Source organism: Oreochromis aureus, linkage group 7 (assembly GCF_013358895.1).
Source record: "Oreochromis aureus strain Israel breed Guangdong linkage group 7, ZZ_aureus, whole genome shotgun sequence".
In the NCBI taxonomy this organism is placed as follows: domain Eukaryota; kingdom Metazoa; phylum Chordata; class Actinopteri; order Cichliformes; family Cichlidae; genus Oreochromis; species Oreochromis aureus.
Window position 1 is genome coordinate 2,978,462 of NC_052948.1, and position 13,397 is coordinate 2,991,858.

Consider the following 13,397-nt stretch of genomic DNA (forward strand, 5'->3'; position numbering starts at 1 on the left):
TAGATACTACAGAATTGCATTTGTATTTCGACAGCATTTTTGACAAATCTCCTGGTTTGTCAAAACATCACAGTAATGCAAGACTGCATTTAAGGGCATTATTTTGCCACTTTGCTTCGAGTCATGAAAATCTGGTTGGAACAATAGTGACTCCAAGTATAATAAGTTTTAACTTAACATGTGCTCAGGCTAGCTCACTTGTCATGGTTTGGTCACATATGCAGAAGAGCTCTTTCGTAGCCGCGAGCTAACTCTGGATACAAAGACACGTGGGTGTTTTTGTCTGTAAGCGCATGTGCATAGGATGCAGTGAGATCCTGTGTCATGCTCTCTTCCACTTCCAGGTCTCCTGTTAGGCAGCCTCTGGGCCAAAGTGAGCCCATCCATCAGAGACAAACTGCACTTTGATCACACTTTGAAGAAAGCCGGGGGCCAAGGCTGGGGAAAGAGTTCTGAGTTGAGTACAGAACAGCGAGTGGAGGGCTCGCTGCAGCCCACTGGATGAACAACTCTTCCCTAACTTTGAAGTGCCATACAGTCTCTCAGATGACAAAGGGAGGGGAAATTACTGGGGTCTATTTGCCCTTTCTTCTGTCACCCATCCATTGGCCAATCCCTCCGTGGCCTGATGCTAACAAACAGTTAGCACGATAAAGGACTGCAAGGGACACCGCTGCAGCTGGAAGCGTCCTGTGGGAACCTTTTGCCTCGATAACCACATGCACACACGCAACGCAGCACCCAAACTAACTCACTGCACTGACACCACAGACAACAGGCAAAAAACACACCAATGAAAATTCATTCATACATGTACTTTGACTGCCTCACATTAATGATCAATGGGGCTGAACGATAAGAAAGCTGAATAATTGATAAGATATAATTTAGCTATAATTTGCATAAATCATCAAGGTGAGCTGTCAGATTTATCGGCAAGATACTGCTGTGAAAAACAGGCTATTCATTTCACATACTGGGACAAAGATTGGAGGGTGAGTCAAGGTTTAGTCAAAAGGTGTGTCATCACTTCACTCCCTCTGTAGGCCTGGCTTGCAATCAGCAATTCACCCTGAAGGTATTTGACACTTCTTTCACCAGACTCCCCTGCTGTTTCTCTCTCTGCTCCTCTCACTGGCTTAACCTCTTATTCCTCTCTTTCACACCATTTTCCTCCCCCTGCCCTGCTGCCCAGTGTCTACGAGGGCCTCTGAGGCATTCTATTATTCCCCTGACAACACCCTTGCTCCACTCTCCACCCCACTCTTTTCCTTTCTCCATCTTCCTTATCTGTCCTCTCCCGCCGCACATTATCCACACCCAAACCAGTTGTTGGCTTCACTGGAGCTGAGGGCAGAATAGCAAAGTAGAACTCAATCGGCAGGTATTCTCCGCACTACGTTATCAGTGAGATGGACCGACCAGATCCACTAAAACAACTTAAACTGTTTGGGTCACTGCTTCGTCTATTCAGAGCAGCAGACAAGGGCGAAAAGTAACACCCATGGTGACAATGTGGCTAACCACTTGTTCTTTTTAAAAGGCCCAATCACACCTAATGAGTCTTCATTAACATTTGCAGAATAAAATGCCTACATTCTCACAGTTCTCTTATTCAGCCCAGTTACCACTATTACTTCTGAATCTCATTATTTTTATATACATGTACAAATTATTGTGTCTAAAAAGGTTCCAGTTACTACTCACAGCATGCCTGCCAAGATATGACTAAATAAGTCAGAACACCAGCAAACCTTACAGACACAAACAAATGATTGTTTATTCTTCTTCTGTAAAACAAAAATTAAATTTTGCTGCCTTATTGAAACTTCTAAACTTATTATTCCATCATTTACACCAAGCTAAATTACTGCATTTTAATGAGACTGACTATAAAAATGGATTAATGATTGTCTATGTTTTGGCTCAAAGTGTCTAACTATTTACAAATGTCCATTCATCTGTGATAAGAACTTTCAGAATCCTTGTCCGCCTCATGCAGATAACGGTAAAAAGGTATCTTTTTTTATGCTTATGGCCAAGTAAGACAAATTTTGGAAAAAGAAGTGGCAATAAAGACATCTCAGGGGAAAGATTATTAAAGCTACACCTATTTAACTGGCAAAATACCCCAGAATTTACAGTCACCTCATTTATAAAACCTACTAATACTTGCAATGTCTTTAACAATATGATTTATACAGGTAACTCCTTATTCAAGACGAAACAATGACAATAATGTGCTGTATCTGACTATATCCGACCGTATCTGCTTGAGTCAACAAGTTTCAGTTATTTCTTAATTTCCTCCTCCTCCAAACTTTGTCTAAACATAGACCACAGGCCTGGTTTGGTAACCACGCATCTGTATTAGGGCTGGATTTTGACAAAGAACTTTATACAAATGCCTCCTAAAGAAGGTAAAAATAAACACTAAATTTGCAAAACACAAAAGATAAGGAGACGTATATGGACAAACCAGGACGAAGCTTGATTTAAGCTCGATTAAGACTTCTGCAGGAAATAACTTGTGTAATAACTGAAAAACTCCTTCTATCCTTACACCTCAATCTTCCACCTCAAGTCGTGGTGGTATGAGTCGCCCTGACATGTCGGGAGGTGCACATCATGCTACGTAGAAGGTTGTAGCACAGGATTAAAATGGGATGTAGGTTATGGTGCAAGTTACAACGTAGCTCTGATGCAGAAGCATAATTTTCATGTTAGAAGTTAAATCTTCCCCAATCTCTCCAGCTAGTACTGCTCCAAAATACATTTGTGTGTTAACTGTTTACTGAGATGTAGACTGATACTCTCCCGGCTCTATTTAGTGCTAAAGGAGGCAGACACATTTTATCCAGTCACAGCTGTCTCATAAGAGTGGGTCCATCATGGATTGACTGTGTATTCAATAAACTTGCATTATGTGCGGGCACATCTGCTGTTATAAGGGTTACAATGATACCACTGGGTCTGACTCTTTGATATGAGAATCAAAGTGGTAAATGTTATGAGACATGAATCAACTGAAAGGAGGAGAAGACCTGACTTTCTGAAAGAAACACTATCAAGGCTAAAAGCAGCCAACAGATTTCAATGCAAAGCAGAAAAGCTGCATATCCAGATAGAAGTGAAATGCGCTTTTCTCAGCGGATGCTTATGGACCCATCATGTGCCCCAATCCATATCTGCACAGAAAGAAAACCTGAGATAAAATGTGTGCATGTGTGTCTCTGGCCAATACAACCAGTAGAGTACGTGAAAAAGAAGGGGTTCAGATAAGAGGTGCAGCGGCATTTTGTATCAGCGGCTCCACGGTTAAAGCAGATCCTCAAAGCTTTTAATATCTGGAGGTTGGCCTCTCTGGCTACCCTCACAGCAGACACTTTCCATGCCACTGCCGTTAACAGCTCCTCCGGGGTCTATATCACCAACAGTTGGAGGACGTGTGCATGGCTAGCTGGAGGGGGAAGGGATGTCTGTTTGTTGTGTAAAGGCTCCTCTCTTCCTCTCCTATGCTTCTTTCTTCATTTCTTCCTCCACCACCCCCCTCCCACTTTCAGCTTACACATGGCTCCTCCAGGAGCCATCATCTGACAACACCCTCCTCCCCCGCACGTAACCACCTCCTGCCACATGACAAATATGAACACATAGCCGTAACACCACAGGAAAACGCCCTCACATCCTCAGGATGTACGGTTCATCTGATCAGAGGAAAGCATCAACAAGTTTTTGTTGGTGCCAAATGCATTTGACTGATTCATCGAAACAAGAACTTCTAAATAAATAAAAATATATATATATATTTTAAATTTAAAATAGTGAAAAAGTAATGCACTTCACACTCAAGATTCACACAAGACATTTCTACAAGAATGAGATTTCTTCATGGACATATGTGACAAGAAGGAAAACAAACAAAAACCCACAAAAAAAAATAGTTCCATGCAAATTATACCACACTCTTAGAATAGAGACAAAAACAAAAAATGAGATACACTAGCAGCTTTTAGGTCAGTTTAAACATTCTGCTAAGTTTTATTTTAGTATCAGTGTCATGGCCAGGTGGGACAGGTGGCTTGGCTACAGAGTAGGAGAGACCGTGGGAAGGGAGGAGAGGGATGGACATTGCACAGATCCATCCTCAGTTGAGCTCTCTCAGACAGACGGAAACCTTTTACACGAACTACCTCTCCGAGTATGTGGGAGAGGATCATTAAGCACAGGAGAAGGGGAGGCCACCCAGTACAGTGAGCGTCTTGTGTGTCCACTGCCAGCTTTAAGGACACCATAGCATCAACTTCCTCATAAAACTGAGCTTCCTGCTTCAGCTGACATCCCAGTAGAATCATATATACAGGCACATATAGAAAACAGATGGTCACACACACACACACACACACACACTCTAAAATAAAATAAAAACCACACATGTGTAGGGAGCCTAAAAAGATTATGTGAAATATGCGCTGCTAATTATGTGAATTAAAGATCAACTTTGGATCAATTCATTTTACTTAAGGAGATGTACATCTTTCAAAATATAATCTGGGCATGTTTTAAGGTGGGATGGCTGCTGAGTATAGCACCGTCTTTAAAAGGAACATTTCACAGGATAAGATGCGACACAGCACAGGGTCTTATAGCTCTTATAGCTATGCCAAGGTCCTGACTTTCACAAACATCGACGCAAAAGCTCCTACACCAACATTAGCCCCTGTGTGAAGGAACCCACCCCCCTAATTCATTTAAATGCTCTGTCGAGGCATCAGAACTGCTGAGGGAAAAACAGCAGGCCTTCCAGCAAACACGTTGAACCAGGCCACGCTTTTGCTGTTACAAAATGAAACATCCACCAGTAACTTGTTGGACCGGTTATTCAAATAAAATCTAACCCTACCCTGATAAACACCCCTCTTCTTTGTGCCAGCACAGCTCTAAAATACTTCCACTCCAACTATTGGAGCAATACTATGTAGATACGTAGGATATCATCTGTTTGTTTTGCAGTTTGATACACTCGTGATTCTGCGACATCTGTCCAGGTACCAGGGATCCTTTAACTCTAACGTCATACCAATACTAGTTTCATGTTTCCTAGCCACCTCTTAAACAATTGTCAACATTACAGCATTGCTAAAATCTGACACACAGGCGCACACAAACATTCTCAAAACTGCCTGTATGGTTTTTCTACTACGGTAGCTGACTCCAGGATGTCATTCTGCCATTTTCTCACACTCACACACTCTCACACCTGATGAAAGCCACGCTGTCTGTAAAAACTGCCTCTAGGTCGTCTCAACTCCTTATCTGCTGACTCGAGTAACACCATCTCATTGGATGAGAACTTCTTATCATGTTGTTTCTTCGACACTTCTGATGTCTGCTTCACAACCGGCTGCAAAGACGCTGAGTGAAAATGCAAACTGAAGGGATGCTGTCCTCCACTAGAGACAGAGGGAGGGAACCATGGGGTGCTGCAACAATGGAACTGTGAGGAAAAAACAGTGTATGTGCCCTTCTACCTCCCCCTCTGTGCACATAGTCCCCATGTGAAACCATCTGATGCATGTACTGCTGCTCTCACTTGTCAATCACAACTGGGGGAGGGGCAGCAGACTATTACAAACCCCCCCCCACACACACACACACACGCTGCATGCAAGAGAGGGCATTAAAAAGACATGCAAAAAGGTTCTTGATGTCACAGCAGCACTTGCAGACTGAAAACTTTTTTTAGGGGTTACGATCTGGAAAGGAAGTTATCAGAGGCTGGCGTCTGCGAGGCAATAAGTGAGGTTGAGCTGGGATGTTTCCATGGGTGGGACAGTAGCACAGAAAGGCAAAGGGATGCCAGGGATGACTGATCAGTATAGCTGTGGGAAGAGAATGGATCATTGTTAATGTGTGGAGGGATCCAATCTCCTGCCAGGAAATGACCAAAGAGGTAAAGCAGCCCAAGGTTGAAGGTAAACGTCAGGGGTTCCCATCCCATTTGCTAGTAATGTCCTGCCATCTTCACAACAGCCATACTTGGCCCTCACATCCTCTAACAGAGGCCAGCCCGGTATTATCCTAAATGGCTGCTATCTGCAGTTATAATGCAGGACAAGTGGGGAGCAGGAGACTGTCTCACTCTGAAGTTGGGCCATGATGGAGCAACACTTAAGCCTTGATCCTACTCCCCCTTTTAAGCCATTTGCTTTCTAGACAACAGAAACAAGGGCATGCTCTCACTTATTTACCAGATCTAATGGGACTAAATCTTCTTTTATAATCATACAGGAGGCTATTACAAAAAAACAGAAGCGCCCCTCCCTCAGAAAGGCTACCGCAGCAGCGACAAGCACCCAGAGAAGAGCCCTCTGGGGGGAAGGGAGAGAAAGAACCACCATCTGGGGTTTAGTCATGGTGATGCCAGGGGTTCGTGCACAGTGACAGGCAAGGCAGACTGGGCCTCCAAAAACGAATAACACAGAGGAACTGCTGTTATGTATAGGCAAGAGGACAAGTGGCAGTTAATTATATTAAAATGTGTATAATTCATGATTTACATAAAAATAAAAAAAAGAGGGTTTTTTCAGTTCTTTAAATTAGGACTGAAGTTGGGTGTCAGTGTATTAGGAAATATAAGATGTCACCAAGTCCATGAAATGTTGACAGTGAGACCGTTTCGAAACAGGATTGGGGCAATGGGCAGCAGGAGAAACTAAACATTTTTCATTTCAACACTGAATATGTTCACCCAATCCTTTCAGGGGGACGTTGACTGTATTGCACTGAGCTAACCTAGAATAATTTTTCCACTGTTGTCCAAAACGTGAGTAGCGTGTCATGGTGGCAACTGTCTAAGCCAAGCCCTTGAGGATGTTTTGGTTTATGGTTGCTGAGAATGGACAAATATTTAACTTTGTACAAAGCGCTGCACTTGTCGCAGTTACTTTTTAGCCAGGTGCCCACAACATTATATTACAACATTATAAAAACTGTGCAAAATATAATCTAAACATAATTATACACAAGAAACAAACAAACTCAGCAGAGATACGTGTCATTTCCCTGCATGTATTCTAATGTTGTTTGATAATGACATTAGCAGGTGCTCATAACATCACATATTTAAAGAGAAACTTATCAGAGAGATCAAAATGTCCGATATTTCCATCATAAAATGCACTTCCCTCCTAGAAGGTGGCAGTGTTCAAAAGCACTTTTATTAGTACAACCTCCCTTGTGCTGTCAACTAGGAAAAAAAACACTTTGACGTACAGCCCTTTAAGGAGCTACATAGCACTTCCAGAACTCTCAATAGAAATCAGCAGTGAATCGTGTAATGCCAATGGCAGCTGTAGTTCCAGCCCTGCCCTGAAAGAACCAATCATTAGCTGAATCAGGAAGCATATAAGTTAACAGTGTTGCTCCACCGATGAAAGCTTACAGTTAGTTAGAATTTTTTGGCTAACCGTATCCGTTATGCAATTTAGCATACTATTTGAAATGACAAATCAGCACTCTTGATTGAGCAAGAAACGGAGCTGCAGTGCTGTGACACTTCTGAGTATTTGTGATAGATGTATAACATGAAGTCATTATATTCCAGGTTTGAAACTGCAGTTACTCTCGTTCATTGCTGGCACACAAAAACTGCATTTGAGGTGTTACAAAGATGGCTATGAAGTGGGAATGCTTTTGGTTTCACTCACTATTAGAGAGTGGTTAAAAACTCTGCCATGTGTATTTTACCCTGTTTCAGGATTTTGCTGATATTTGTGAGTCCTTAAATTGATGATATACGATTATTATTTCTTATATTGATACAATGATTGGCATAGGAGGAATCAACGACACTGAAGGGACCAATCACAGTAGCTGCAGGCTGCACTGATGCGATGTGTTGTTACATTTCAAGGTCCTTAAATTGAGGTTATTATTTCTTATATTGATACAATGATTGGGCACTACAACGTGTTGTTTCAAGTGGGATGCAGTTGTGATATAACTACGCAGTAGCTGAAGCATAAATCCCTAGAGAGGCTTTTACTATTGTTTGGAAATATTGCCCCTAAAGATAAAAGTAATATTCAGTGCCTCAGATGCTGATAGCGCACAGGGACTATTGTTTTTGATCCTACAATAAACCAACATATGGCATGTTTTGGTCTTAGATGAGAAATTAGCACAACCATCTCAAGTGATAATTTGAGATGGGCAGAAAAGATTAACAGCTTTTTCACCACAGTAGCTATGAAATATTTGAGTTTTGAATATTTCTGAACTGACAGTACAATTTTTACTGACAAGTAAAACAACACTACCACCGAGTGATCCACACTACTAAAAAGCTGCACTCGCTGCCCATACTGCTCATTCTTCTTTAACCATGTCAAACAGGATCTGTAGTGTACAGAAGTGCAGCAAAAGAGATTGGCTACCCTAACTAGACGTGTTTTCATTGTTTGAGATGAAAAGGGATTGCAGAGGAGATTTTATCATAGTGTGGGATATTGAAACTGCCTGAAAACATCTCAAGACTTATTGTTAGATTTGTCAACCCACTCCTGGGCAATTTCGTTTTCCTGTTATTACTCATCAAAGAAAAAGTACATGAAAGACTCATTTAAGTTGTTTTCACACCAGCTATGAACTACAATGAAATACAACATCTCTAAATTTACATCTCAGTTAGAAGATGACAGGCAGCTAATGAAGACACATGGAACAAATGCATGATGATGTGCCAAACAGGCTGCCAGCAGAGCACCGACTTACATGAAGCCAGGGACAGAGGTCCTTGGCATGAAGGGCACATCATTGAGGACTGAGCAACAGAAGACTACACTGTGTGTTGGCAGTGGGATTTCAGGAATCATTTACCAGATAAACAGCCAAGGAACCTTTCACAAGCCACAACACATAAAGGCATGAAAAGAGGACGGCTACTCACACTAAAACACAAGTTGCTTCCTCACTCACTTGCTCTTCATCTCTAAGACTCTTCTCCACTTGTATTCTCCATCTCTCATCCACACACATGCACTGCTTTCCCGGTTTGCTGCCTGCTGTCTCGAGGAATGTGGAAACCAGCGACAGTGAAGTGTATCAGTGCTGGAACAATGCGCAAGGGGCCGTTCTGTAAGGCTAGCCAAGGAGACTGGAGGTGCTCCATTATCACTGACCAGCACCATAGAAAGAACGGAGCTGCCACAACAGTACCACAGCAGCAGCAGCGAACTGGATCACAGAGTTTGTCAATATCCATTCTGGTGGTAGTCTCATATTGCTTTAAACACTGTGGTCTCACATGTGGCAGCCTTAACAAAAGTATCCATTATGAGAAAAAGAAACAGGTGTTTGAGGAGGAAGCAGGATTTGTGGCCTGTCTGATCACCACAATGGATAGAGTTGGAAATCCACTCTTTTTGATGTTATATTCACACGCTGTTCGCCATACTCAAAGTGACTTCGGATGAGATGTGAGTAACAAAGTGAACTCGTGTTTCTAATTCTCATTCCTTAACTTTCTGTGATGCCTTTCATATTCACAAACCAACTCAGCTCTAATAACCTGGCAGAAAACCAGGGTAAGGCAGACAATGTGCTACAGAAACCCACGTTTTTGCTAAGAATTCTCAGATTCACCTGTGATTGGAACGCCACTGTAAAATACATGTTTTTTTTCCAAGCTGTTTTCAGAGCTGTTCGAGGTCCTCTGCAGCAACAACACTGACCACTGCTCTCTAGAGGATGGCAAAAATGGACACTGGTCAATAACAGCCAATTAAACATGCCATCTCCACAAGAGAAAACAGAAGGAATGCCAGCGTTAAATCACTCAGTGGCCCCCACTCTGTCATGACCAATGACAGCCACTTCTGGTACCCTACCCTGCCCCCTATTCCCCCCTTAATTCAACCTGTACATCCAAACTGGAACGTAACTCAAGCTAACTGATATTAACCAATAGATCATTTTCAGGCACCTCCCCTTATGAAGCACCTCTTGGAAGACAAAAGAAAATGAACCTCAAGTCAAAGGAATTAATCCAGGGGTGGGCAATCTCAGTCCATGAGGGCCGGTGTCCCTGCAGGTTTTAGATCTCACCTTGGGTCAACACATCTGAATCACATGATTAGTTCGTTACCAGGCCTCTGGAGAACTTCAGGACATGTTGAGGTGCTAATTTAGCCATTTAAATCAGCTGTGTTGGTTCGAGGACACATCTAAAACCCGCAGGGACACCAGCCCTGGTGGACTGAGATTGCCCACCCCTGAATTAATCAGAGGCCAAAATTATCCTGATTATTAAAAGTGGCAAAAAATGCCTCGTTGACTTTTACCAACGTTGACTATACAAGTTTAAAACAAAGAAGAAAAAGCAAAGGTAAATGACAGTAAGCCCAAACTGCTGCATTCATGGGAGTGCCCGGGCCAGCTTGTCTTGTTGCTGCTATGTGGCATTAAAGCAAAACAAACACGTCAGCCAAACAGTTTCTTCTTCTTTCTACATTGCAAAGTCCTCAGAAAGTAAACATGCTGGATCCAAATGTCCAGACTCAAAGCCAGGGTGAATATTTGCAAACCCACAGTAACAAAACAGCATAAATCAGCCTGACAGAGGGCTGTGTCAGCTGATTGCTCATTATCATAATATCCAAAGTGCAGGGATTTGCAAGGAGTCTTCCGGTTGGTATCTGCACTGTAAAAGATTATTTGAATGTTGTGGTCTGAACTGCCTAATTTTTTACAACTTATTAACTCTGGTGCCTGGCCGTTCACATGCTCTTACCTCTGTGTGCACGCAGCAAAGTGTACACAGAAGTAAAAGCAATGCTCCAAAGACTCTGCACACTTGTTGCAAAGAGGTGGTGTATTTTTTACCAAAAAGACAAGTTGCAAGCGTCTGAAGTGCGTCGAATATTCGAGATATTGTAAAATTATTTTTGAAAGCTCACCATCTTGGTCAGCTACCATAACAGCACAAGAAACCCTTTCATTTCAGTACGTGCAAATACAAACTTCACCTAACCCAACTAGAGCATTTGCGGTAATAAAGATTTAAATGAAGAGCATAAATTTACCTGGCAAATTTTAGAATGGGCCTGATTTACTCTTTACTTTGAATATAAATGTAATGAAAGCCCCAATAAAACACAAGCAGCCAGATCACAAGACATACGCCACCTGCTTCATTTAACTCACAAATAAACTACAGATAAAACAAAAAAAAAAAAAATTCACTTCAAGGAAAAAAAGTCTTTTGTATATCTTGTTTTCGGCACAAAGTCAGCAAATGTTTAAAAATATTTTGACTGGTGATTCTATACATTGAGTCATCTCCTAGGGATCAGTGAAATATAAGGTAATTCCCATAATATTTTAAAATAACTGCACAAATAAGTGCCTAGGTAGATGCATTTCAAGATGGCTGCGAAGTGGGAAAGCCTGCTATCAGAGGGATTTTGACAACATTTGACAATGTGGGCTCTACTTGCATTTTCCCCACCTAAAACAGTTTCTTTTGGAGTTTTGGTGGGAGGGGGGTATTACCACTGTTGCTAATGTTGCTCATTTCCCCTTGAAAGACATGTACTTTCCACTAGCTTTCAATAAAAGTTATAAGCTTAAGTAACTACTTAGCTCTTATTGTAAATTCCCCAGTGGATCATTATAACGAGAACCAAAAGAGTTGTGACCTTGAACACTTCTGTGCCCAATTAAGATGTCAAAGTGTAAGACTACTACATCAATCTCAATATTTCCCCTGAAATCCGAGTGAGTGATGGAGCCAAACACGTGATCTGCTTAAGTTATCCTTTTAAAAACAGAAATACATCATTGAAACATTACTTTGAAATCAAGAAGCACAGCCCATCGGGCCTTTGAGGAGAACAACTTTCATGTAAACTAGGCGCAATGCTAGTCCCCCATCTGGCTACCACTTCGTTCAACAACAAAGCCGATGTCTACGTGATTCTCCCGAAGGGGGTGGGGATGACTGAGTGATGGAGACTGTTGATGCTCGATGTTGACCTCGCCGGTTTCTTTAAAGTGCTATTATTGCTCGACTAATTAAACAGTCTCTATTATCTCTGTCGTAAATGTTGCACATGTTAGGCGTCGTGAACTACACTTTCCTATCAACTCTGAACAGATTTCAAGGAAAAAGGGGGGTGGGAGGCCAAATCGAGTAGTGAAGTTGAATTATGTAATCGCAGTGTAATAAATATAGTTTATTCTGTGACAGAACAGTTAGTAGGTGGACTATTTACTCCACTAACTTGCCCTAGACAATTAATAACCTTAGAAAATCGTTAAACCCCTCGCTTCTTGCAACAAAACAGGACTTGGGCGAGCAAACAATGCCTGAACAGCATCTGCGTCCCCTGGCTACACAAGCCAGATGGCCTCCAAGACAATAAACTCAAACCTCACACCATGAACTTAACTTTATCTGACAGAAAAGGGAAACCAAAACACGGCGGCGCCGTAGTTACTTAGCTCTTTCAGTCACAATAAAAGAAAAATAAAATATTCACACAAGTAAAACCTAAACAATTCTAATTGGCTGAAATATTCCCGTCACGTATCCTTGACCACTTTTCTAACTATATTCCCTAATCTTCCCGACCGTTCCTCAGTACCTTTAATTTAATTTAAATGACCTGAGGCACGGTCGCTCTGCAACATAAACACGGGCCTCGGGCCAAATAAAAACAAACGAGAGGCACATGGCTCAAGAGGACCTCTATCTAAAGTTTACCGAACATCTGAGCATCCTTGGATATAGACAAACACATACAAGTCACTGTAAATACCGGAGCACAAGCCGTGTCGTCAATGCTGTGTTCCGCTTAAAGCTCAACTTTGAAGAACAACGGCAACGGGCAAAGCAAATAAAGCTAGCTTGAGCTCTGCTAACGAGCTCGCTGGCTCGTTACTTTAACAGGATTGCCTCAGTGCGAGAAGTTCAGAGAACATGCTAAGCTGGTTACCCAAATACTAAGTTACACAAAGTGCGCTCACACCAGCACGTACGCAAAAAAGCTGACACAAACAACTTCTCATTTCCGCAACGAAACCCATTGGTGATACTACCAGCAATCACAATTCTTGTTTACCTCTATTTCAAAGTCTGGAAGGTTGAATGCTGTCCTGAACAGCGAGCAGAAGTGGGCTATGGCGGGGACTTCCCACCAAGACTGGATCTCTTCCACAGAAACCGTACATCCCTGGGACATTTTCGGGCTGAAGAAATTCTGTAACGTTTATTTCTCACATTAGAAAGTAGATTCTTCCGCGACGTATAATGCCTCCGTAACATTAAAAACATGAAAAAAGTTGGTGTCGCCGTCCTGTTGGGACAGTTGCCATTGCGACCCGGAGAGCGCTAC

General features: G+C 42.1%; 1 protein-coding gene across 1 annotated transcript in view; it reads right to left on the reverse strand.

Moving 5' to 3' along the window:
• LOC116309388 (cat eye syndrome critical region protein 2 homolog) overlaps nt 1-13,397 on the reverse strand; it is a 33,334-nt gene extending 19,937 nt beyond the window's left edge. Inside the window, exon 1 of the mRNA XM_039614977.1 lies at nt 13,125-13,397. Within this exon, the coding sequence (XP_039470911.1) occupies nt 13,125-13,244 (120 nt within the window). The 5' untranslated portion in view covers nt 13,245-13,397. The remainder of the gene's footprint in view (nt 1-13,124) is intronic.